The sequence below is a fragment of the Oncorhynchus masou genome, chromosome 25, assembly GCF_036934945.1.
Source record: "Oncorhynchus masou masou isolate Uvic2021 chromosome 25, UVic_Omas_1.1, whole genome shotgun sequence".
Classification (NCBI taxonomy): Eukaryota; Metazoa; Chordata; class Actinopteri; order Salmoniformes; family Salmonidae; genus Oncorhynchus; species Oncorhynchus masou.
This window is the reverse complement of record NC_088236.1, coordinates 24,874,688-24,901,613: the sequence shown is the minus strand read 5'-3', so window position 1 is coordinate 24,901,613 and position 26,926 is coordinate 24,874,688. Positions and strand designations below refer to the sequence as shown.

Here is a 26,926-nt window from a genome sequence, read left to right as displayed (position 1 = left end):
ACACACACACACACACACACACACACACACACACACACACACACACCTGGTAGCGGAGTGTCTAGGAGGTCTAAACCCTCTGTAGCCCAGCACAGGGCCCTCAGGTAGCCAGCCATCAGACTGCACAGGAAGAAAAGCAGGTCTGGACACTGGCTGGGCTGGCTCAACTACAAAGAGAATGAGAGAGATAGATTTTAGTCACCGAGTTGTGTTGATTAGTAGTTCTGTGTGTGTACCTTGAAGGAGCGTTCCTCTCCTTCTTCACAGTCAGAATGGTCGTCTGAAGCACTCCAGGTCAGAGCACCCTTCCTCCAGAAATCACAGATCGGCGTATCGCTAGGAACCTACAAACACACACACACACACACACACACACGATATAAATGACATAAGCCCAATCAACACGGTTGAAATGGTGAAAGTGTGTTGTGAGAGATGTACGTTTGTGTGTGATGCACTTTTAACCTCTTCCATCACAAGGATGCCACAGCGCACCAGTGTGTCCACTGCATCCAGAGCAAAGCCATGAGATGACTGACATGGCTATAGAGAAAGAAAGACAGAAAAATGGGGCAAGTCAGAGCATTATCTGTGCATATTTCGTTGCTACTGGTGGACAGACAGGCAGTTATCAGTCAATGTGGAAACACAGATGGGTAGGGGGGGGTTGAGGAAACAGAGAGAGGGGTAGGGGGGTTGAGGAAACACAGATGGGTAGGGGGGGTTGAGGAAACACAGATGGGTAGGGGGGTTGAGGAAACACAGATGGGTAGGGGGGTTGAGGAAACAGAGAGAGGGGTAAGGGGGTTGAGGAAACACAGGAGGGTAGGGGGGTGAGGAAACACAGATTGGTAGGGGGGTGAGGAAACAGATGGGTAGGGGGGTGAGGAAACAGATGGGTAGGGGGGGTGAGGAAACAGATGGGTAGGGGGGTGAGGAAACACAGATGGGTAGGAAGGGGGTGAGGAAACAGATGGGTAGGGGGGTGAGGAAACACAGATGGGTAGGGGGGTGAGGAAACACAGATGGGTAGGGGGGTGAGGAAACACAGATATGGGTAGGGGGGTGAGGAAACACAGATATGGGTGGGGGGGTGAGGAAACACAGATATGGGTAGGGGGGTGAGGAAACACAGATATGGGTGGGGGGGGTGAGGAAACACAGATATGGGTAGGGGGGGTGAGGAAACACAGATGGGTGGGGGGTGAGGAAACACAGATGGGTGGGGGGTGAGGAAACACAGATGGGTGGGGGGGTGAGGAAACAGTGTGAGTCAGATAGAAATAAAAACTGATGCAATCAGAGAGGGAGGGAGCGAGAGAGAGAAAGGCCTAGTATTTATGTCTTTGATTAAAAGCCTTTGAGGACAGAGAGTTCGAGAGCACACACTCCATACACAATCTCTTGCACTCTCAGAGCTAGATGAATGGCTGTGCTGCTCCATTAAACATTCATTGAATAAGACACACACACCCAGCCAGTCCATTGTGTGTCTAGTATAGTATTTCCAGGCACAGTAGGTATGTGTGTGTGAATGTGTACTATTCACAGGTGAGGTATTGTTCACAAGGGGGCATTGTGTGTGTACGTACTCACAGGTATATACCCCGGGGGCAGTAAGTGTGTGAGTTGCAGGGCTCTCTCAGTCAGTTCATCCTGACACAGTGCAACGTCAAACTCCATCTCCCCTCTGACCTCGTCACCTTTAATCTCTTCACCCCTGATCCTGCTGCTGCCCCCGCAGCCTGCCACCTCACACAGCATGGCCGACACCGCACACGCTGCACACACACACAGTCAATTGTAGGAAAAACAAAAGAGTCATAAATAATACAACTAATCAATGAAGATTGTGAATGTGGTAATGAATTTGCACAGACGTACCTCCGACGGCCTCATGGATGAAGGTGTGTGTGAGTATCTGGGAATGGCGGGAAAGAGAGAGAGTGGCAGAGAGAGAGGGGTGGGGAGCGATGAGGGGATCAGACCTAGAAGGGAGAAATGGTTGGTATTCCCTCTCCGTCACACACACACACACACACACACACACACACACACACACACACACACACACACACACACACACACACACACACACACACACACACACACACACACACACACACACACACACACACACACACACACACACACACACCTGTCTTTGGGATGGGCAGCGAGGGTGAGGTGAGGGGTGAGGAGGGTGAGGGAGTGGTAGACCACCCCAACCAGACTCCCCCCAAAGCCCACATCTCTGTTCCTGAACAATATCTCCTCCAGCAGCCAGGCCACGTCACGACACAACACAGACAGACATACACCCTGGATGGAGAGAGAGAAAATGAGGTGAGCAGATGACCTAATGACCAATAAAATGAAAGAACAGGGCATTGCCCCTTTGAGAGTAGAAAGTCAGCATCAGCGACTCTAATAACGTCTATACACACAAACAATAAGAAGCAAAGCAGAAAAACACGGGACTCCAGTACTTAACCCCCCAGGCTGAGTTTATGGTCATAGATGGTGTGTGTTCCCTGTGATATCACCACAGGGCTGGCAGGAGAATAGTTCTCACACATACACACTACCCTGCGGTGTTTGTGCAGTAGAAGACAGGAGACCAGGCTAGTGGACATCACAGCCATGCAGGACACAGTGGCTAAAAAGAGGAAAAACACCAGGTATATTACATGTTAAGACTGGAACTGGCATTATGACATGTCAAAGAGATGGAGACAGAGGGTGTGAGAGAGAGAGAGGGGGGTTGGACAGTGATGTAGTGTCAAAGATATTATGGAAACTCCAGACTAGTACAGTATAGCTGATCTGGTCCTTTCTGATGTACAAGGGGGAAATCAAGAAGAGTCTAGAGGTGAGGACTAGGGGTTGATTTAGGACGGCAATAGACTCACAGTAGATGAAGGGCAGGGTGGGGGTGTGTGCGCGCGCCTATGTATGCATCTCTGTGTGTGTGTGTGTGTGTGTGTGTGTGTGTGTGTGTGTGTGTGTGTGTGTAACTCACAGTAGGTGAGGTGCAGGGTGAGGGCAATGCTGAGGTCTCTCTCCGATTGGCAGAGCTCAGGCAAATAACGAGGGGGCAGGATCCATGACATCGTCCTCTGGCCAAATATCGCATCAGACCTGGAGGAAGGGCAAGGGCGCGCACAAACATATCAGCCTGAAGACCTTTCACCAAATCAGCTCCTTCAAAACAGGAAATTATCTCAATTAGGGATGCCAGATAGACAACAGGAAGCATAAAACCTAGAGAGTAGACTGCAGGGTGTTTGAGCATCAGTTAGGCACTTTGAATGAGTGTTTTTGTGAGTCAGATCAAAAAAGTGTGTGTATATCCCACCAGGTTCCCAGCTTGGTTTGGCCAGCTCTCCTGTTCACTGCTGTGTGTTTACTATTTGAGCTGTGAACAATAGAGACTTTAAACAGACCTAATAAACCAAGTAAAGCCAGACAGATTGACTCAACAAACTCTTTCTCCATCCATCTTCAGTCCCCACTGCTGATACCCCGTTTCAACTCTCTCCTTTTCCCATCGTCCTCCTTTGAATTTCATAAGAAGTGAGGACTGAACAGCAAATATTGAGATAAGATGTGATGGAAGCGCAGGCACACACCTGTTGTGTAGAATGGTAGGGAGCAGGAGATCTTGTAGAGGGCGCCCACCATCCACACGACACTTCCCTGTGTCACACATCTCCTTCGCACGCACACACACACACACAGCAGAGAGAAAAGTCACACGTGCACACTCAGTAACAACTAGGGCTGTTACGGTGACCGCATTACTGCCACAACGGCGGTCACGAGTCATGACGGCAGTCAAATTCCACCTGGGTAATTAGGCTTCTCCCAGCTCTGATGCTGCTAATGGTCATTAGTAGCCCACCAAACTTGCTAACTGCCTGGTACTCGGCACTCCACTGTCCCTCTAATCACTCTGACGTCAATGCAAATGTAATCAAAAATCAAATCAAACACTTTGAGAGCCCATGAGCTCATGTTGAGCAACATTTCTATAGGCTATGCAATTGCGCGAGAAAACAGTGAGGGCCTCTATTAAAAAGAGGACGATCCCATCAGGCTAGGCTTACTTTATTCATCAACTTTCCTCATATTTAGCACATTGCTTCTCTTTACAACAGGAGTAGAGCCTACCTGACTGGTGTGAAAATAAACCAATGGAAAAGTGTCCTCCATTTGCTATTTAAGTGCATAGATGACATGTATTTTTCCCCGATGCCCCGTTTCAAGACAGGTGCATGATAATGGTTCATTTTAAATCTAAACTAATTCCACACATATACAGTGGGGCAAAAAAGTATTTAGTCAGCCACCAATTGTGCAAGTTCTCCCACTTAAAAAGATGAGGCCTGTAATTTTCATCATAGGTACACTTCAACTATGACAGACAAAATGATGGAAAACAATCCAGAAAATCACATTGCAGGATTTTTTATAAATTTATTTGCAAATTATGGTGGAAAATAAGTATTTGGTCAATAACAAAAGTTTCTCAATACTTTGTTATATACCCTTTGTTGGTAATCACAGTGGCCAAATAACTTCTTAAAATGAAGCACATTAATCTGCTTTATAACAGGTGTAGAGCCTAACTGGCAAACATATGCAGTGTGTGAGTGTCAAGTTTGGGGGAAGATAATTTTCACCATAATAATTCACCTTTATAATAAAATTATTTAATGCATCATCGCATCTGTGGTCACTTTTGAGAATGGTGTTTTCCTGCTAATGGAACATTTGCGCTTATAGCCTACTGCCATTTGCGCATTGCTGCGCTTATAATGTGAAGAAATAGCCTAATAGTTTAACAACATTTTAAGCTAAATGTTCTCATCTGTTTTGTCAGGCTCATTGCTTAAAACAGTTTTTGTTGATGCTAGTGGTTGTATTAATTTGGGATCTAGGGCATTCCACAACTGTCCCGGGCTATGTTTGGAATATTTATTTCTCGCACGGTATAGGTGAATGCTTGTACTATGGGGATAGTATATAGACTAGTGCTTTTTCTGTTTGTTACGCCTTCTCATCTTGTTGGTTGACAAAAAGTAAATGTGGACAGTTCTTCCAATATGCGCCTCGGAATTGGATAAGGACGCGCACAGTTCCGTCCCCGATGTGTCTGTCTTCACTTGTAGCCTGTGAGAAAGACATGTACCATGTGACTGAGAGCCATACGAGTGAGATACTTCGGCATGCAGCCGGGAGAAGGGAATCATAATTATTATATTCAGCCCAAGGGCACAGATTTTTTTCGTGGGCATTACGGCCACAAAGGGGATGCAGCCAGGAAATTTGAGGCATTATCAAATGCTTGTCAAATGGTGAATGAGAGACTGATGAAGTGTGTACAGCCTAATCAGAGCTCATGCCTTTTTTCAAAACATCATTAGAATCGCAACATGCAGGCTTAGAAGGTATAAAATCGAAACATTGTCATGACGTTGCCCTGTTGGGTGAGGTTTATGACCCCCCATAAATATATTTCCCCCTTCTCTCCACTCTACAGAATGGACTCTTGGAAAGCCATTTGTTAACAGAGAGAGTATGGCAACATCAAAAGGTTGAGGAATGGAACAATATTTCCCTTTCTCGACCAGTTGAAAGTGTCCGTTGGTACTTAAAGAATATGATATCAGATCAGTTGGTGTCTGGGACATTATATCTGATGAAAGGACGACAAATGTAATCTTGGGACATCTACACATTCTAGTTATAAGATTCACATGGAATGGTTGTGCAATTTAAATGTTTAAATATGAAACTATTTGTGATTTTAGCTAAATGAGAGAAATGTTTGCATAAGTAAACTATGCTCATTCAGTGGACACCCCCAAGTGAACAGACATTGGTTGAGAACTATGAAACACGACCTTCTCTCCCACAGTACAAAAGCCCGTTGACGGATGTCAATTTAGTTCCCGATGACGTGAGGACTGGTGTCCAAATGTTTAAAAGGGCGAATTTCAACGTGGAAGTGACAATCACTACGCTGGAATGGTGAATTTCAACTAGACCAGCCAGAATACAGTGCGAGCTGATTACGGCAACTTGGTATGAACTTTGAACAGTTATTCACTAAAGAAGAAGTGATACTGCAGGAAGGGTACCACATGAGGGAAGAGGATGTCTTTCCTGTAACGCACAGCGTTGAGATTACCTGCAATGACAGCAAGCTCAATGCAAGCACAATTGATATATGTTTGTATTTATCACACTTTTCTTTAACCAGTTATGTTCTTTAATACAGGGCCGAAATACCAGTTCCTTACTTTTTTCCCCTTCTACTTGCCTCTTCCATTTTTGTGGTAGTGCTGCAATTAGTTGGTTATAATTTTGGGTAGAGCAGATATTTCCATGTCTGTGTTAGCTGCATGTGTGACATAACTCCACCAGTCCTATTTATGATATCATTCACTAAAACACCTTTTTAAATAATTTCTTCGAAAAATATATATATTTTTAATCAATTAGTATATTTGAGTTTAACCACAATATTTGTTCTGTCTTTTCAGGTGGATTAAACTGAAATTGCAACCAACTTTCTAAGGCTTGTTTAAAAAAAATAACGATATTTGAGATAATTTCCTTTTCAAACAACCGAAAGTGAGCAGGTGTAATCTGAATAAAGGGAAAAAGGCCATTCTTGAACATAGGATGAGACATTCCTACCAATTTACTAGAGAACCAGTTTGGATTTAAGTATAACTTTTGTATGACTGATGCCTTTAGTGAGAACATTTAATTGGTAAACTACACGGTAATGTAAATTTGCATTTTTTTGTGATCCAATACGTAATAGTACACTTATAATTTGGTTTTAATCCAGAGACGATAGCAAAAGTATCTAGATCCTCTATGAGGCCGTGGAAAGATTCTAATTGTGTTTTTAAAAGAAAACATGAATCAGCGTACAATTACGACACCTTAGTTTTTAAACCATGGATTTCTAATCCCTTAATTCTTAAGGCTAGAGGGCACTATTTTCACATCCGGATGAAAGTGTGCCCAAAGTAAACTGCCTGATACTCAGGCCCAGAAGCTAGGATATGCATATAATTGGTAGATTTGGATAGAAAACTCTAAAGTTTCTAAAACTGTTAAAATTATGTCTGAGTATAAGAGAACTTATTTGGCAGGAGAAACCCCGAGGACAAACCATCCAGGAATTTTGTTGTTGTTGAGGTCACTCTTTTTAATGGGTTTTCTATGTGGACCTAGATTTCTAAGGCACTTGCTTGCCGTTCCTATCGCTTCCACTAGACGTCAGTCTTTAGAAATTGGTTGAGGTTTTTCCTTTGTGTAATGAAGAAGTACGGCCATCTTGAATGAGAGTCACTTGAAGTGGACTGTTGGATAGATGCGCGTGACCAGAAAAGTAGCGTCAGTTTGTTTTCTTTTTGTATTGAACACAGACCATCCCGTCTTCAATTTTATCGATTATTTACTTTAAAAAATACCTAAAGTTGTATTACAAAAGTAGTTTGAAATGTTTTGGCAAAGTTTACAGGTAACTTTTGAGATATTTTGTAGTGATGTTGGGCAAGTTGCAACCTGTGTTTTTCTGGATCAAACACGCCACATAAATGGACATTTTGGATATCCTCTTGAAACTCTGGGGGCGCAATTTCATTTTTGGATGAAAAACGTTCCCGTTTTAAACAAGATATTTTGTCACAAAAAGATGCTATGCATATAGCATATAATTGACAGCTTTGGAAAGAAAACACTTTGAATTTTCCAGAACTGCAAAGATATTGTCTGTGGGTGCCGTAGAACAGGAGCTACAGGCAAAACCAAGATGAAACGGCAACCAGGAAATGAGCAGGATTTTTGATGCTCTGTTTTCCATTGTCTCCTTATATGGCTGTGAATGCGAGAGGAATGAGCCTGCCCTATCTATCGTTTCCCCAAGGTGTCTGCAGCATTGTGACGTATTTGTAGGCATATCATTGGAAGATTGACCATAAGAGACTACATTTTCCAGGTGTCCGCCCGGTGTCCTCCGTCGAAATTGGTGCGTCATTTTCAGCTGCTGGTATTTTTCCATGGGATTCTGAGGGGAAAGCAGGCTTCCACGAACGGCATATCAATGAAGAGATATGTGAAAAAACACCTTGAGGATTGATTCTAAACAACGTTTGCCATGTTTCGGTCGATATTATGGAGTTAATTCGGAAAAAGTTTGACGTTTTGGTGACTGAATTTTCGGTTTGTTTCGGTAGACAAATGTGATATACAAAACGGAGCGATTTCTCCTACACAAAGATTCTTTCAGGAAAAACTGAACATTTGCTATGTAACTGAGAGTCTCCTCATTGAAAACATCCGAAGCTCTTCAAAGGTAAATGATTTTATTTATTTGGTTATCTGGTTTTTGTGAAAATGTTGCGTACTAAATGCTACGCAAAATGCTAAGCTAGCTTGCAATACTCTTACACAAATGCTTGATGGTTCAAAAGCATATTTTGAAAATCTGAGATGACAGTGTTGTTAAGAAAAGGCTAAGCTTGAGAGCAGGCATATTATTTTCATTTCATTTGCGATTTTCAGAAATCGTTAACGTTGCGTTATGCTAATGAGCCTGAGGCTTTATTCACGATCCCGGATCCGGGATGGGTAGTATCAAGAGGTTAAATATGGACGGAATTAATCGAACAAAAAGGACCATTTGTGATGTTTATGGAGTGCAAACAAAAGAAGCTCGTCAAAGGTAAGGCATGATTTTTATTTCTGCTTTTTGTGTCGCTCCTGCAGGGTTGAAATATGTTCTCTTTGTATACGGAGGTGCTACCCTCAGATAATAGCATCGTTTGCTTTCACCGAAAAGCCTTTTTGAAATCTGACATGTTGGCTGGATTCACAACACGTGTAGTGTTAATTTGGTATCTTACATGTGTGATTTCAGGAATGTTTGATTTGTTATAGTATTTTATTTGAATTTGGCGCTCTGCATCTTCCCTGGTTATTGGCCAGGTGGGACGCAATCGTCCTATCCCAGAGTGGTTAACCTGTTGAGTGTATGGGGCAGTATTTTGATGTTTGGATGAAAAATGAATGAAACTGCCTATTTCTCAGGCCCAGAATCTAGAATATGCATATAATTGTCAGATTAGGATAGAAAACTCTAAAGTTTCCAAAACTGTCAAAATATTGTCTGAGTACAACTGAACTGATATTGCAGGCGAAAACCTGAGGAAAATCCAACCTGGAAGGGCTGTTTTTCCTGAAACCTCTGTTCCATTGCCTGCCTTCGCTCCATTTAAAGGGATATCAACCAGATTCCTTTTCCTATGGCTTCCACATGTTGTGAACAGTCTTCAGACATAGTTTCAGGCTTTTATTTTGAAAAATGAGCTAGAAAGATGTTTGTCTGCCCGGTCATGACCGCTCAAGCCTGTAGAATTTCTGAACATAACGCTCCAACCAAACAGATGTATTTTGGATATAAAAATAATCTCTATGGAACAAAAGGAACATTTATTGTGTAACTGGGAATCTCGTGAGTGCAAACATCCGAAGATCAAAGGTAAGTGATTCATTTTATTGCTTTTCTGACTTTCGTGACCAAACATATGGCAGCAGATCCACAAGGTCTGCCACGAGAGGTGACTGTATAGTTCCCTTAAGGAAAAGCACCTTTAGTAAATCCACTTTCTCTGTGAGAGCTTCCCTTGTCTGGAATACACTGCCATCAAACACACATAACTGCACCACATATCACACTTTCACAAAATGTATGAATGCATGGCTAAAGGGCAATCAGATTTGTGATCATAATCCCTAGCTGTGTATTGCCGCTTTCCATGTTGTCTGTAGCTTGTGAGGTGTGGAAACACTGTTGCTCTTATGAATTGTGTCTTGCTGCTTTTTGTTCTATGCCTGTATGCTACGTCTTGCTTGTCCTACTTTGCTCTGCGTGTGCTCACTGCTCAATGATTGTCTATATTGTAATTGTTTTTAATAACCTGCCCAGGGACTGCGGTTGAAAATTAGCCGGCTGGCTAAAACCGGCACTTTTACTGAAACGTTGATTAATGTGCACTGTCCCTGTAAAAATAAAATAAACTCAAACTCAATCTACTTGGCTGCTAGCTGTTTGTAATGTTTCGTCTGCTGAGAGAGATGTCCTTACATAAATGCTTGGTATGCTTTCGCTGAAAAGCTTTTTTGAAATCTGACACGCACAAATCTTAACAAGCTAAGCTGTGTTTTGCTGTATTGAACTTGTGATTTCATGAAAATTAAATATTTTTTAGTAATTTAATTTGAATTTGGCGCTCTGCAATTCAGTGGATGTTCACGAAAATCATCCCGCTAACGGGATGGGTGCATCAAGAAGTTAACGGGATTGATTTGACAACACCCAGTGAAATAGCAGCGCGCCAAATTCAAAACCAGAAATACTCATAATAATAATTCATGACTCATACAAGTGTTATACATCGGTTTAAATATTAACTTCTTGTTAATCCAGACACCGTGTCAGATTTCAAAAGGGCTTTACGGCGAAAGCATACCATGCTATTATCTGAGGACGGCACCACATCAAACAAACACATGAAAATCACATTTCAACCCACCAGGCGCGACACAAAAGTCAGAAATAATGATATAATTTATGCCTTACCATTGAAGAGCTTCTTCTGTTGGCACTCCAATATGTCCATTAAACATCACAAATGGTCCTTTTGTTTGATAAATTCCATCGTTATATCCCCAAAATGTCCATTTATTTGGCGCGTTTGATTCAGAAAATACACCATTTCCAACTCGCGCAACATGACTACAAAGTATCTAATAAGTTACATGTAAACTTGATCCAAACAACTTTCCTAATCCAACTTTAGGTATTTTTAAGCGTAAATAATCGATCAAATTTAAGACGGGATAAACTGTGTTCAATACCGAACAAAAACAAAGTGGAGCGAGCTTTCATGTCGCGCGCCCCAACCACAACAGTACACTAGACTCGACCCTCGTTTTGAACAGCCCTACTACTATATTATCTCCAATGTATCGTCCATGTAAAAAACCTGTCTGATTAGGATGAATAATATCTGACAATACTTTATTAACACTATGCACCAAGCATTTTGCTAGGATTTTTGCATCACAACACTGAAGTGTAAGAGGTCTCCAATTTTTTAAATGAACTGGAACTTTATATATACACACCACTTGTTTCCTGTTTCAGTAATAATGATATCAGACCTTGTTGCGTGTTTGATAATCTACCATTTATATAGGAGTGATTAAAACATTCTAATAATGGTCCTCTTGAGTATATCAAACACGTTTTGTATACTTCCACTGGTATGCCATCCAGCCCTGGAGTTTTCCCAGCCTTAAAGGCTTTAATTGCATAAAGAAGATCCTCCTCTGTAATTTGGCCTTCACATGTCTTTCTGTACAGATGTTAATTTGACATTATTATTATTAGGAAAAATATCCATACAATTAGTTTCAGTTAGTGGAGATGGAGGAGACTGAAACTAAAACATTCTTAAAGTATTTTACTTCCTCTTTCAAAATATAATTTGGTGAATCATGCTTTACTCCATTTGTAACAAGTTTCCATACATTTTTGGTAGCATTTCTATATTGAAGATGAAAAAATAATTTGGTGCATTTTCCCACATATTCCATCCAGTTCGCTCAATTTTTAATAATATATTACATTGGATCTTTCTTGAATAATTTCCTCCATTTCTTTTTGTTTTTCCTCCAACTTATTCTTTGCCTCTATGGTACAGTTTTTGTTGCTATCTAACTGTACTGTTAGTCCTTCAATTTCCTTTGTTAACCTCTCTGTGCATGGAACCCGGTAGCGGGCTGAAATTCCACACCATACGGTGATCGCTACATAAATAGTCATATTAAACATTCATGAAAATACAAGTGTCTCACGTGTATCGAAAGCCTAGAATCTTGCTAATCCAACTGCGTTGTCAGATTTAAAAAAGGATTTACTGCGAAAGAATACGATGCGATTATCCGAGAATAGAGCCCCATAAAAAAACTATTTCAACCAGCACAGGCATAACAAAATCACAAACTGCATTAAAATAAATCGTTTACCTTTGACGATCTTCGTCTGTTTGCAATCCCAATGCTCATTGTTACACAATGAATGATCTTTTGTTTGATAAAATCCGTTTTATAGCCTAAAACAAAACATTTTGTGAACCGCTTGTGTCGTGAATTCCGTCTCATTCCATTTGACTACGACCCATTTGAGGGTAAATACCCACACAAAACGTGACTTTTCCAGTCATGTTTGGTTTCATTGCAATCAACTGGTTTGTTTGTAACACAACCAAACATGATGGGCCATTTTGCGGGACGTATTGACTGAAAGAAACCGATTTGAAGACAACAGGTAATGACATCACTGTGCACCAATGATATGACCACTGTTTCATTGATTGACTGTATTTTAACCCAATGACCACTGATCGTCTTGAAATCTAGCTGGGTAGATAGCCAATGAGCTGAGGTAAACGGCAATATGCAATGGTTATGTGTTGGAAGACCAACCCATGTAGTAAACTCCGGCGTAAAGAGAGTCATTCGCTAATGAAGTTTTAAACCGGAAGGAGCTACGCATATTACGCACAACATTGTTTGGTAAACGCGCAGATTCAGCTGTTTATATCAATCAGTATGGCGACTAAGTCAGGGAAAGCTAAATCTAAGTCTAGATATACAGATGTACACACAATTTTAGAAGAAATTGATTGGAAAAGTGAGACAGAGATTGTTGTAGGACGATTCATTTAGTGATTCCCAAGTGGAGGAATATTTATTTGAACAGAGAGGACATCGTTTTGGACTGGTAAGTTCTTCTCATGCTAATGCCCTTTTTGAAATTAATAATATGAAATATTATTTGTGATTTCTTTTAAATTTAGAAGCAATATCTAAAAATGTAATGAAATGTGAGATGCGTGTGTCTGCCGCCCCACCCCAACCCACATGAAATAGTCTATTTGAGGCTGTTGAGGGGAGGGCAGGCCCACAACAATGGCCAAAGTGAAATGGAGACAGTAGATACAGCTGGTCTGTTGTAATATAATAAAGACAGTAGATCTAGCTGAAATGTCACAATATAAAAGAGACAGTAGATCTAGCATGTCTATAATAATATATATTCAACCTTATGTTCCCTGTACTCTATATATACAGTACCTTGCGAAAGTATTCGGCCCCCTTGAACTTTGCGACCTTTTGCCACATTTCAGGCTTCAAACATAAAGATATAAAACTGTATTTTTTGTGAAGAATCAACAAGTGGGACACAATCATGAAGTGGAACGACATTTATTGGATATTTCAAACTTTTTTAACAAATCAAAAACTGAAAAATTGGGCGTGCAAAATTATTCAGCCCCCTTAAGTTAATACTTTGTAGCGCCACCTTTTGCTGCGATTACAGCTGTAAGTCGCTTGGGGTATGTCTCTATCAGTTTTGCACATCGGGAGACCAATTTTTTCCCATTCCTCCTTGCAAAACAGCTCGAGCTCAGTGAGGTTGGATGGAGAGCATTTGAACAGCAGTTTTCAGTTCTTTCCACAGATTCTCGATTGGATTCAGGTCTGGACTTTGACTTGGCCATTCTAACACCTGGATATGTTTATTTTTGAACCAATCCATTGTAGATTTTGGTTTATGTTTTGGATCATTGTCTTGTTGGAAGACAAATCTCCGTCCCAGTCTCAGGTCTTTTGCAGACTCCATCAGGTTTTCTTCCAGAATGGTCCTGTATTTGGCTCCATCCATCTTCCCATCAATTTTAACCATCTTCCCTGTCCCTGCTGAAGAAAAGCAGGCCCAAACCATGATGCTGCCACCACAATGTTTGACAGTGGGGATGGTGTGGTCAGGTTGATGAGCTGTGTTGCTTTTACGCCAAACATAACGTTACATAACGTCGAAAACCAGACTACAGGCTGATCCAACTTTGATGTAATGTTCTTAAAACAAGTCAAAATGAGGCTCAGTAGTGTGTGTGGCCTCCACGTGCCTGCATGACCTCCCTACAACGCCTGAGCATGCTCCTGATGAGGTGGCGGATCGTCTCCTGAGGGATCTCCTCCCACACCTGGACGAAAGCATCCGCCAACTCCTGGGCAGTCTGTGGTGCAACAAGGGGTCTGAGGATCTCATCTCGGTACATGATGTCCTCAATTGGATTCAGGTCTGGGGAACGGGCGGGCCAGTCCATAGCATCAATGCCTTCCTCTTGTAGGAACTGCTGACACACTCCAGCCACATGAGGTCTAGCATTAGGAGGAACCCAGGGCCAACCACACCAGCATATGGTCTCACAAGGGGTCTGAGGATCTCATCTCGGTACCTAATGGCAGTCAGGCTACCTCTGGCGAGCACATGGAGGGCTGTGCGGCCCCCCAAAGAAATGCCACCCCACACCATGACTGACCCACCGCCAAACCGGTCATGCTGGAGGATGTTGCAGGCAGCAAAACGTTCTCCACGGCGTCTCCAGACTCTGTCACGTCCGTCACATGTGCTCAGTGTGAACCTGCTTTCATCTGTGAAGAGCACAGGGCGCCAGTGGCGAATTTGCCAATCTTGGTGTTCTCTGGCAAATGCCAAACGTCCTGCACGGTGTTGGGCTGTAAGCACAACCCCCACCCGTGGACGTCGGGCCCTCATACCACCCTCATGGAGTCTGTATCTGACCGTTTGAGCAGACACATGCACATTTGTGGCCTGCTGGAGGTCATTTTGCAGGGCTCTGGCAGTGTTCCTCCTTGCACAAAGGCGGAGGTAGCGGTCCTGCTGCTGGGTTGTTGCCCTCCTACGGCCTCCTCCACGTCTCCTGATGTACTGGCCTGTCTCCTGGTAGCGCCTCCATGCTCTGGACACTACGCTGACAGACACAGCAAACCTTCTTGCCACAGCTCGCATTGATGTGCCATCCTGGATGAGCTGCACTACCTGAGCCACTTGTGTGGGTTGTAGACTCCGTCTCATGCTACCACTAGAGTGAAAGCACCGCCAGCATTCAAAAGTGACCAAAACATCAGCCAGGAAGCATAGGAACTGAGAAGTGGTCTGTGATCACCACCTGCAAAACCACTCCTTTATTGGGGGTGTCTTGCTAATTACCTATAATTTCCACCTGTTGTCTATTCCATTTGCACAACAGCATGTGAAATGTATTGTCAATCAGTGTTGCTTCCTAAGTGGACAGTTTGATTTCACAGAAGTGTGATTGACTTGGAGTTACATTGTGTTGTTTAAGTGTTCCCTTTATTTTTTGAGCAGTGTATTTGAAGATATGTTTTATTTTCCTCGTCTATAAGAACTTCGTAATTTTTAAATAGCCTTGGAGTAGTCTTTGTGTCTCTGAACAGCTGGTTATCAATATATAGTTTATCGACGACGAGTGACTCGTTTCCCTTTTAATCTATTTTTCTTGGAAATTGGATACAGAACTTTATGCCATTCTGTAATTTCCTTCGGGAACAGGTCATTCATGCCAATTTTGGTCCCAGCAAGTCTTTTACCCAGGCTTTTAACCATTATTTTATCTTTAAATGTAGCAAATTTGGCAACGATTGGGCGTTCATACCTCTGCTCTCTCTGTCCGAAGTGGTGTACACATTTGAGTTGGATTTTGTCGATAGCTCCGCATGGAATCTGAAGCGCTGTAAGGAGGAACTCTAACTACAGATTCAGGAACTTCTCCTTCTTGGATACCTGTAAGTACCAAATTCTCTCTCATGGATCTAGTCTATGTCAAGTAAGGCTTCTCTCAGAATGGTGTTCACTTCGGTTTCAATCTTATGGATTGTCACTTTTAGCTTATTTGTTTCCTTCTCCAATGGTCGCAGCTTTTTCATCACTCATCTCGAGGCTTGACATCAACTCTTTTATATCCTTACTGATCCTTACTATTTCAAGTATACCCAGTTTGTCATTTATTGATTTTAGCAGATCGGTTTCGACCTTTACCATTCCCGGTGGTGAAAATATTAAATCGTCTGTGTCTGTAGAAGAGTCACGTTTTCGTTCTGAAATCGGTTCCCAGGTCTTACTGTCATATTCTTAATATTTGTCAATACATTTCTCTTGTCTTAAGATTTGTTTTGCGTTATTATCCAGATTGAAGGTTATCACCTACCAGATTGTGTTGTGCTAATATTTAGTCTAACTTGCCGATATTGAATATTACGTTTTCATTTTGAGGTGCTCTACATAACTACGTTCAGTCCACCATTACCTGTCTCAGTCCCGCCCTCTCATCCTTCCTCTATAGCCAAGTACTTATGACAATCAGAATGAGACCGATCGAGCTGACGATTAATAATTGACTGCTATTGATATAAAAGATCTTCAGATCTTTTAAAGAGTGGACTTGGGAGATAACCGCTCTATATAAATGAATGCCTCCGTGGTGCCCCAGGTTATTAGTGGTTTAATTGTTGCATGGTTTAATTCAATCACATAATCAATTAAATGTTAGGTAATCGATTTGATAAAATAGCATATCTTATAATTTAATCAGTCAGAAACACGACAAATCTTGTCTGCTAAATTAAATAGTGTAGCCCACAGCCATATGGCATAGCCTGATCAGGGCCTAACATAAGGACAACTCAGAGTATGCTATTCTGTTCTTCTGAAATATACTACATTTCCTTCATTTCATGTTTCTATAGACATGTCTAAAATAAATAAGGGATTTATTGTGATGGTGTAGGCTGGTGTACATGGATTTATTGTGATGGTGTAGGCTGGTGTACATGGATCTATTAGACGTTTTAAAATGTAGATGTTTCAAAGTTCTGCATCAGTGGCTTGTAGGCTGTGTGTGGAAGATGCTAAATGTGTTTTATGTTAATTAACAGTCAATTACCGTGAGACTGGCAGTTATTTGCTTGACATTCACAGGCTGACTAAATTTCATGACCGCCTCAGCCCGAGTCACAACTAGACTTCAAAAATACTAAGACAAAAGTGTTTCACAATCCCTGTCTGTTGGAGAGTTAGGTTTAAGCTAAGCAGCTCAGTCCTCCATGAAGGAACAACAATGGCATACCCATCAGCTCCTGGTACAAACATACCTTCAGAGAGAAGGGCTGGGCGAAGTGGATCCTCACACTACTTCTCTGTCGGTTGCCGCACAGCAAGGAGAACACACACCTCAGAGTAGGCAGCAGACCAACCTGGGGGATATGGAATACATAAACACATTGTTATCCTCGTGGGGACCTAGAATGAATTTCCATTCAAATTCCTATTTTCCCTAATCCTAATCCCTACCATAACCCTAACCCATATCCCTAGCCCTAATAGTAACCCTAACCCCTAATCTTAAAATAGCCTTTATCCTCATAGGGATGTGGGAAATTCTTTGGATACTTGAGGGAATGATTAGTTAGGAGAATGGAAGTACAGACACAATAGAAGTATAGAATACATGCACATAAGCACACACAGATGAGTTATGATGATACCATAATGGGGCTCTCCCATTAAGAGGAAGATTAGGGGAACAATAACAAAAATGAGAAGGCTCTTTTAATTAAGAATAGGATGACGTGTGTGTGTGTGTGTGTCAGATTAATAATGAACAATAAGATGTTGAGGGAACATTAGCCCACCCACAACGGAACACCATCTAACCAACAAGTACAGAAGCAACACTGTGGGGGGGCTCCGAGGGGCTTTACCGGGATATTTAAGATTAATGTGTGTGTGTGTTATACAGGTAACTGTCAAAAATAATGGGCCATGTCTGTCTCAGTCACCAGATCTCAACCCAACTGACCACTTACGGGAGATTCTGGAGCGGTGCCTGAGACAGCATTTTCCACCACCATCAACAAAACATCTCTCCCACAGTGTTCCAGACACTTGTAGAATGTATACAGTGCCTTTGGGAAGTATTTAGACCCCTTGACTTTTACATATTTTGTTACATTACAGCCTTATTCTAAAATGGACTAAATAAAAATCCTCAGCAATCTACAAGAGTAACCAATAATGACAAAGCAAAAACAGGTTAAGAATGTGTCCAAGGTACATATAAAAAATAAACTGAAATAGCTAATTTACATAAATATTCAGACCCTTTGCTATGACACTCGAAATTGAGCTCAGGTGCATCCTATTTCTATTGATCATCCTTGAGATGTTTCTACAACTTGATTGGCGTCATCTGTGGTCAATTCAATTGATTGGACATGATTTGGAAAGGCACACACCTGTCTATATAAGGTCCCACAGTTGCCAGTGCATGTCAGAGCAAAAACCAAGCCATGAGGTCGAAGGAATTGTCCGTAGATCTCCGGGACAATATTGTGTTGAGGCACATATCTGGGGAAGGGTACCAAAAAAATGTCTGCAGCATTGAAGGTCCCCAAGAACACAGTGGCATCCATCATTCTTAAATGGAAGTTTGGAACCACCAAAACTCTTCCTAGATCTGGCCGCCCGGCCAAACTGAGCAATCGGGGGAGAAGGGCCTTGGTCAGGGAGGTGACAAAGAACCTGATGGTCACTCTGACATAGCTCTAGAGTTCCTCTGTGGAGATGTGAGAACCTTCCAGAAGGACAACCATCTCTGCAGCACTCTACCAATCAGGTCTTTATGGTAGAGTGGCCAGACAGAAGACACTCCTTAGTAAAAGGCACATGACAGCCAGCTTGGAGTTTGCCAAAAGGCACCTAAAGACTCTCAGACCATGATTGATGAAACCAAGATTGAACTCTTTGGCCTGAATGCCAAAAGTCCCGTCTGGAGGAAACCTGGTACCATTGTTACGGTGAAGCATGGGTGGCAGCATCATGCTGCGGGGATGTTTTTCAGTGTCAGGGACCGGTCGACTAGTCAGGATCGAGGCAAAGATGAACGGAGCAAAGTACAGAGAGATTCTTGACGAAAAGCACTCTGGAGCAGGTTAGGACCTCAGACTGGGGCACAGGTTCACCTTTCAACAGGATAACGACCCTAAGCACACAGCCAACGCAGGAGTGGCTTCGGGACAAGTCTCAATGACCTTGAGTGACCAAGCCAGAGCCCGGACTTGAACCCGATCAAACATTTCTGGAGACCTGAAAATAGCTATGCAGCAACGCTTCCCATCCAACCTGACCGAGCTTGAGGGTCTGCAGAGAAGAATGGGAGAAACTCCCCAAATAATGATGTGCCAGGCTTGAGAGTCTGCCAGGCTTGAGAGTCATACCCAAGAAGACTCTAGGCTGTAATCTCTGTCAAAGGTGCTTCAACAAAGTACTGAGTAAAGGGTCCGAGTAGTTATGTAAATATGATATCAGTTTTTTATTTTTCATAAATTAGCAACAATTTCTAAAAATCTGTTTTTGCTTTGTCATTATGGGGTATTGTGTGTCGATTGATGATAATAATTGTTTTAATGTAACATAACAAAATGTGGAAAAGGTCAAGGGGTCAGAATACTTTCCGAAAGGCACTGTACTAAGGTGCATTGAAGTTGTTCTGGCTTGTGGTGCCCAATGCCTTATTAACACACTTTATGTTGGTGCTTCCTTTATTTTGGCAGTTACCTGTAGGCTATACACTGAGTGTACAAAACATTAGCAACACCTGCTCTTTCCATTACAGACTGACCAGGTGAATCCAGGTCACCTGTTAAATCCACTTCAATCACTGTAGATGAAGGGGAGGAGACAGGTTAAAGAAGGATTTTTAAGCTTAGAGACAATTGAGACATGGACTGTGTATGTGTGCCATTCAGATGGTGAAATTGCCAAGACAAAAGATTGAAGGGCCTTTGAACAGGGTATGTTAGTAGGTGCCAGGCACACTGGTTTGAGTGTGTCAAGAACTGCACCGCTGCTGGGTTTATCATGCTCAACAGTTTCCTGTGGGTCAACATGGGCCAGCATCCCTGTGGAATGCGTTTGACACCCTGTAGAGTCCATGCCCCAACAAATTGAAGCTGTTAGGTATTAAGTAGGTGTTCCTATTGTTGTGTATACTGTACCGTTGTGCTGGTGTTGGGAACACAGTCATAGGAGATGCCCACTGGAACCAGGTGGACGTCAGGCACCACTCCCTCTCTCACAGCCAGTCTGATGCGTGCCAACCATTGCCCTCCTCGCCAACTCTCTCCTGACACACACACACTCAGTACCTGGCCTTCACACAGCAACTCACCAACCAACTACACACATAAAGAGAGAGAGGGGGTGGGGAGCAGTTGGAGAAAAACATGTTTTGGAATGCAATAATCTGATAAATTACCCACCATAATGTAATGACAACCTCCAATAAGAGGGGTGGGGGACCAGAGAAGGAGAAGAGAGGATAGAGAAATAGGAGAGCTAGGAGTAGTCGATGCCTCCAGTCCAAAGCATCTGTCCCTACTAAACAACAAGTACAGAATAAAAAACGTTTAAAAAAAGAATAGAAAACAAAGTGATAACTGGCTCAGGCCACAGTGTACTGTGCATTAGTTTGGTCCATTTCAATCTTCAGGCCACTGCTGTTGAAAAGGCAAGGATGATAAGGAAAGAGGGGATGATGAACAGAGAAAGAGAGGTATATAGCAGGACAGACAAGTGAATTATGAATGTGTGAGATATATGTACATACATACACAGTTGAAGTCGTTAGTTTACATACACTCAGTTTCACAATTCATGATATTTAATCCTAGCAAAAATTCCCTGTCTTAGGTCAGTTAGGATCACAACTTGATTTTAAGAATATATTGCCTTTAAATTGTTTAACTTGGGTCAAATGTTTTGGGTAGCCTCCCACAAGCTTCCCACAATAAGTTGGGTCAATTTTGGCTCATTCCTCCAGACAGAGCTGGTGTAACCGAGTCAGGTTTTTAGGTCTCCTTGCTCAAACGCGCTTTTTCAGTTCAGCCCACAAATTCTCTCTAGGATTGAGGTTAAGGCTTTGTGATGGCCACTCCAATACCTTGACTTGTTGTTGTTGTCCTTAAGCCAATTTGCCAGAACTTTGGAAGTATGCTTGGGGTCATTGTCCATTTGGAAGAACCATTTGCGACCAAGTTTTAACTTCCTGACTGATGTCTTGAGATGTTGCTTCAATATATCCACATAATTTCCCTGCCGATTGATGCCATCTATGTTGTGAAGTGCACCAGTCCCACCTGCAGCAAAGCACTGCAACATGATGCTGCCACCCCGTGGTTCACGGTTGGGATGGTGTTGTTCGGCTTGCAAGCATCCCCCTTTTTCCTTCAAACATAGCGATGGTCATTATGGCCAAACAGTTCTTTTTTTTGTTTCATCAAACCAGAGGACATTTCTCCAAAAATTCCGATCTTTCTCCCCATGTGCAGTTGCAAACCGTAGTCTGGCTTTTTTATGGCGGTTTTGGAGCAGTGGCTTCTTCCTTGCTGAGCAGCCTTTCAGGTTATGTCGATATAGGACTCGTTTTACCGTGGATATAGATACTTTTGTACCTGTTTCCTCCAGCATCTTCACACGGTCCTTTCTGTTTTGGGATTGATTTGCACTTTTCGCACCAAAGTACGTTCATCTCTAGGGGATAGAACGTGTCTCCTTCCTGAGCGGTATGACGGCTGCGTGGTCCCATGGTGTTTATACTTGCATACTATTGTTTGTACAGATGAACGTGGTACCTTCAAGCATTTGGAAATTGCTCCCAAGGACCAGACTTGTGGAGGTCTACAATTTTTTTCTGAGGTCTTGGCTGATTTCTTTTGATTTTCCCATATCAAGCGAAGAGGCACTGAGTTTGAAGGTAGGCCTTGAAATACATCCACAGGTACACCTCCAATTTATTCAAATTATGTTAATTAGCCTATCAGAAGCTTCCAAAGCCATGACATCATTTTCTGGTATTTTCTAAGCTGTTTAAAGGCACAGTCAACTGAGTGTATGTAAACTTCTGACCCACTGGAATTATGATACATTGAATTATAAATTAAACTTGTCTGTAAAGAATTGTTGGAAAAATTACTTGCATCATGCACAAAGTAGATGTCCTAGCCGACTTGCCAAAACTATAGTTTGTTAACAAGAAATTTGTGGAGTGGTTGAAAAACAAGTTATAATGACTCCAATCTAAGTGTATGCAAACTTCCGACTTCAACTGTGTGTGTATATATTAGAGGTCGACCGATTTATCGGAATGGCCGATTAATTAGGGCCGATTTCAAGTTTTCATAACAATCGAAAATCGGTATTTTTGGGCGCCAATTTTTTTATTTTTATAAAAAAATATATATATACAGTGGGGCAAAAAAGTATTTAGTCAGCCACCAATTGTGCAAGTTCTCCCACTTAAAAAGATGAGAGAGGCCTGTCATTTTCTTCATAGGTACACTTCAACTATGACAGACAAAATGAAAAAAAAAAAAAATGAAAATCACATTGTAGGATTTTTACAAATTATGGTGGAAAATAAGTATTTGCACGCAGAGTCAGGGTATATGCAACAGTTTGGGCAGCCTGGCTCATTGCGAACTAATTTGACAGATTTATACGTAATTATGACATAACATTGAAGGTTGTGCAATGTAACAAGAATATTTAGACTTAGGGATGCCACCCGTTAGATAAAATACCGAACGGTTCCGTATTTCACTGAAATAATAAACGTTTTGTTCTCGAGATGATAGTTTCTGGGTTCGACCATTTTAATGACCTAAGGCCATTTCTGTGTGTTGTTATAATTAAGTCTATGATTTGATAGAGCAGTCTGACTGTGCGATGGTAGGCAGCAGCACGCTCGTAAGCATTCATTCAAACAGCACTTTCTTGCGTTTTGCCAGCAGCTCTTCGCAAGCACAGCGCTGTTTCTGACTTCAAGCCTATCAGCCTAATGGCTGGTGTAACCGATGTGAAATGGCTAGCTAGTTAGCGGGGTGTGCGCTAATAGCATTTCAAACATTCAAACTCGCTCTGAGACTTGGAGTAGTTATTCCCCTTGATCTGCAAGGGCCGCGGCTTTTGTGGAGCGATGGGTAACGCTGCTTGAAGTGTGGCTGTTGTGTTCCTGGTTCGAGCCCAGGTAGGGGCGAGGAGAGTGACGGAAGCTATACTGTTACACTGGCAATACTATAGTGCCTATAAGAACATCCAATAGTCAAAGGTATATGGAATACAAATGTTATGGGGAGAAATAGTCCTATAAATACTATATTAACTACAACCTAAAACCTCTTACCTTATATTGAATTCTCATGTTAAAAGGAACCATCAACTTTCATATGTTCTGAGCAAGGAACTCAAACGTTAGCTTTTTTACATGGCACATATTGCACTTTTACTTCTCCAACACTTAGTTTTTGCATTATTTAAACCAAATTGAACATGTTTTATTATTTATTTGAGGCTAAATGGATTTTTATTGATGTATTATATTAAGTTAAAATAAGTGTTCATTCAGTATCGCTGTAATTGTCATTATTACAACAACAAAAAAATAAAATGACCGATTGATCGGTATCTGCTTTTTTGGTCCTCCAATAAATCGGTATCGGCGTTGAAAAATCCTAATTGGTCGACCTGTAGTGTGTGTACACACACACACACACACACACACACACACACACACACACACACACACACACACACACACACACACACACACACACACACACAAACGATACTATAGTTTGAGCTGCAGTAGCTAGATGCCGCCAGAGCCTCAAGTTGTGTTTTTGCTTCTCATACAGAGTGAATTAAATTACTATTGACCAGCAGAAGAGCAGCCCTGTGAAATGAACTCAATAAGCTAGCAGGTCTATTAACAATGATGCACAGCCAATAGAACAATACACACAACTGCCTCCCTCCCTTTTTCCCTTACTTCCTCATCCTCTCTCCTCTCTAGCCAACACAGATGCCACAGATTCTCTAGTGAGATTCAGACTTGCTGTTAATGGGAGTAGAACCAGAGTTGGAGTGGGATGGAGCCGGGGCTGACAGTGGGGGATGGAGCCAGAGTGTGGGATGGAGATGGGGCTGACAGTGGGGGATGGAGCCAGAGTGTGGGATGGAGATGGGGCTGACAGTGGGGGATGGAGCCAGAGTGTGGGATGGAGATGGGGCTGACAGTGGGGGATGGAGCCAGAGTGTGGGATGGAGATGGGGCTGACAGTGGGGGATGGAGCCAGAGTGTGGGATGGAGATGGGGCTGACAGTGGGGGATGGAGCCGGAGATGGGGCTGACAGTGGGGTATGGAGCCGGAGTGGGGGATGGAGATGGGGCTGACAGTAGGGGATGGAGCTGGGGCTGACAGTGGGGGATGGAGCCAGAGTGTGGGATGGAGATGGGGCTGACAGTGGGGGATGGAGCCGGAGATGGAGCTGACAGTGGGGTATGGAGCCGGAGTGGTGGATGGAGATGGGGCTGATAGTGGGGGATGGAGCCAGAGTGTGGGATGGAGATGGGGCTGATAGTGGGGGATGGAGCCAGAGTGTGGGATGGAGATGGGGCTGATAGTGGGGGATGGAGCCAGAGTGTGGGATGGAGATGGGGCGATAGTGAAGAATGGAGCCGGAGATGGGGCTGACAGTGGGGGATGGAGCCAGAGTGTGGGATGGAGATGGGGCTGATAGTGGGGGATGGAGCCAGAGTGTGGGATGGAGATGGGGCTGATAGTGGGGGATGGAGCCAGAGTGTGGAATGGAGATGGGGCTGATAGTGGGGGATGGAGCCGGAGATGGGGCTGACAGTGGGGGATGGAGCCAGAGTGTGGAATGGAGATGGGGCTGATAGTGGGGGATGGAGCCGGAGATGGGGCTGATAGTGGGGGATGGAGCCAGAGTGTGGGATGGAGATGGGGCTGATAGTGGGGGATGGAGCCAGAGTGTGGAATGGAGATGGGGCAGACAGTGGGGGATGGAGCCAGAGTGTGGGATGGAGATGGGGCTGACAGTGGGGGATGGAGCCGGAGATGGAGCTGACAGTGGGGTATGGAGCCGGAGTGGTGGATGGAGATGGGGCTGACAGTAGGGGATGGAGATGGGGCTGACAGTGGGGGATGGAGCCAGAGTGTGGGATGGAGATGGGGCTAACAGTGGGGGATGGCGCCGGGGCTGACAGTGGGGTTGGAGCCGGAGTGGTGGATGGAGATGGGGCTGACAGTAGGGGATGGAGCCAGAGTGTGGGATGGAGATGGGGCTGACAGTGGGGGATGGAGCCGGAGATGGAGCTGAAAGTGGGGTATGGAGCCAGAGTGTGGGATGGAGATGGGGCTGATAGTGTGGGATGGAGATGGGGCTGACAGTGGGGGATGGAACTGGAGTGTGAGATGGAGATGGGGCTGACAGTGGGGTATGGAGCCGGAGATGGGGCTGACAGTGGGGTATGGAGCCGGAGATGGGGCTGACAGTGGGGTATGGAGCCGGAGATGGGGCTGACAGTGGGGTATGGAGCCGGAGATGGGGCTGACAGTGGGGTATGGAGCCGGAGATGGGGCTGACAGTGGGGTATGGAGCTGTGGTGGATGGAGATGGGGCTGATAGTGGGGGATGGAGCCAGAGTGTGGGATGGAGATGGGGCTGATAGTGGGGGATGGAGCCAGAGTGTGGGATGGAGATGGGGCTGATAGTGGGGGATGGAGCCAGAGTGTGGGATGGAGATGGGGCTGATAGTGGGGGATGGAGCCAGAGTGTGGGATGGAGATGGGGCTGATAGTGGGGGATGGAGCCAGAGTGTGGAATGGAGCCGGAGATGGGGCAGACAGTGGGGGATGGAGCCAGAGTGTGGGATGGAGATGGGGCTGACAGTGGGGGATGGAGCCGGAGATGGAGCTGACAGTGGGGTATGGAGCCGGAGTGGTGGATGGAGATGGGGCTGACAGCAGGGGATGGAGCCAGAGTGTGGGATGGAGATGGGGCTGACAGTAGGGGATGGAGATGGGGCTGACAGTGGGGGATGGAGCCAGAGTGTGGGATGGAGATGGGGCTGACAGTAGGGGATGGAGATGGGGCTGACAGTGGGGGATGGAGCCAGAGTGTGGGATGGAGATGGGGCTAACAGTGGGGGATGGCGCCGGGGCTGACAGTGGGGTTGGAGCCGGAGTGGTGGATGGAGATGGGGCTGACAGTAGGGGATGGAGCCAGAGTGTGGGATGGAGATGGGGCTGACAGTGGGGGATGGAGCCGGAGATGGAGCTGAAAGTGGGGTATGGAGCCGGAGTGGTGGATGGAGATGGGGCTGACAGCAGGGGATGGAGATGGGGCTGACAGTGGGGGATGGAGCCAGAGTGTGGGATGGAGATGGGGCTGACAGTAGGGGATGGAGATGGGGCTGACAGTGGGGGATGGAGCCAGAGTGTGGGATGGAGATGGGGCTGACAGTGGGGGATGGAGCCAGAGTGTGGGATGGAGATGGGGCTGACAGTGGGGGATGGAGCCGGAGATGGGGCTGACAGTGGGGTATGGAGCCGGAGTGGGGGATGGAGATGGGGCTGACAGTAGGGGATGGAGCTGGGGCTGACAGTGGGGGATGGAGCCAGAGTGTGGGATGGAGATGGGGCTGACAGTGGGGGATGGAGCCGGAGATGGAGCTGACAGTGGGGTATGGAGCCGGAGTGGTGGATGGAGATGGGGCTGATAGTGGGGGATGGAGCCAGAGTGTGGGATGGAGATGGGGCTGATAGTGGGGGATGGAGCCAGAGTGTGGGATGGAGATGGGGCTGATAGTGGGGGATGGAGCCAGAGTGTGGGATGGAGATGGGGCCGATAGTGAAGAATGGAGCCGGAGATGGGGCTGACAGTGGGGGATGGAGCCAGAGTGTGGGATGGAGATGGGGCTGATAGTGGGGGATGGAGCCAGAGTGTGGGATGGAGATGGGGCTGATAGTGGGGGATGGAGCCAGAGTGTGGAATGGAGATGGGGCTGATAGTGGGGGATGGAGC

General features: G+C 44.2%; 1 protein-coding gene across 1 annotated transcript in view; it reads right to left on the bottom strand.

Annotated features, from left to right (window-relative positions):
• gpat2 (glycerol-3-phosphate acyltransferase 2, mitochondrial) overlaps positions 1–26,926 on the bottom strand; it is a 67,087-nt gene that overhangs the window by 1,477 nt on the left and 38,684 nt on the right. Inside the window, exons 9-19 of the mRNA XM_064936979.1 lie at positions 20,038–20,217; positions 17,134–17,235; positions 3,633–3,715; positions 3,023–3,141; positions 2,589–2,659; positions 2,159–2,322; positions 1,885–1,988; positions 1,597–1,781; positions 466–543; positions 237–344; positions 47–167 (exon numbers count right to left, since the gene is read on the bottom strand). Coding sequence (XP_064793051.1) covers positions 47–167; positions 237–344; positions 466–543; positions 1,597–1,781; positions 1,885–1,988; positions 2,159–2,322; positions 2,589–2,659; positions 3,023–3,141; positions 3,633–3,715; positions 17,134–17,235; positions 20,038–20,217 — 1,315 coding nt within the window. The remainder of the gene's footprint in view (positions 1–46; positions 168–236; positions 345–465; positions 544–1,596; positions 1,782–1,884; positions 1,989–2,158; positions 2,323–2,588; positions 2,660–3,022; positions 3,142–3,632; positions 3,716–17,133; positions 17,236–20,037; positions 20,218–26,926) is intronic.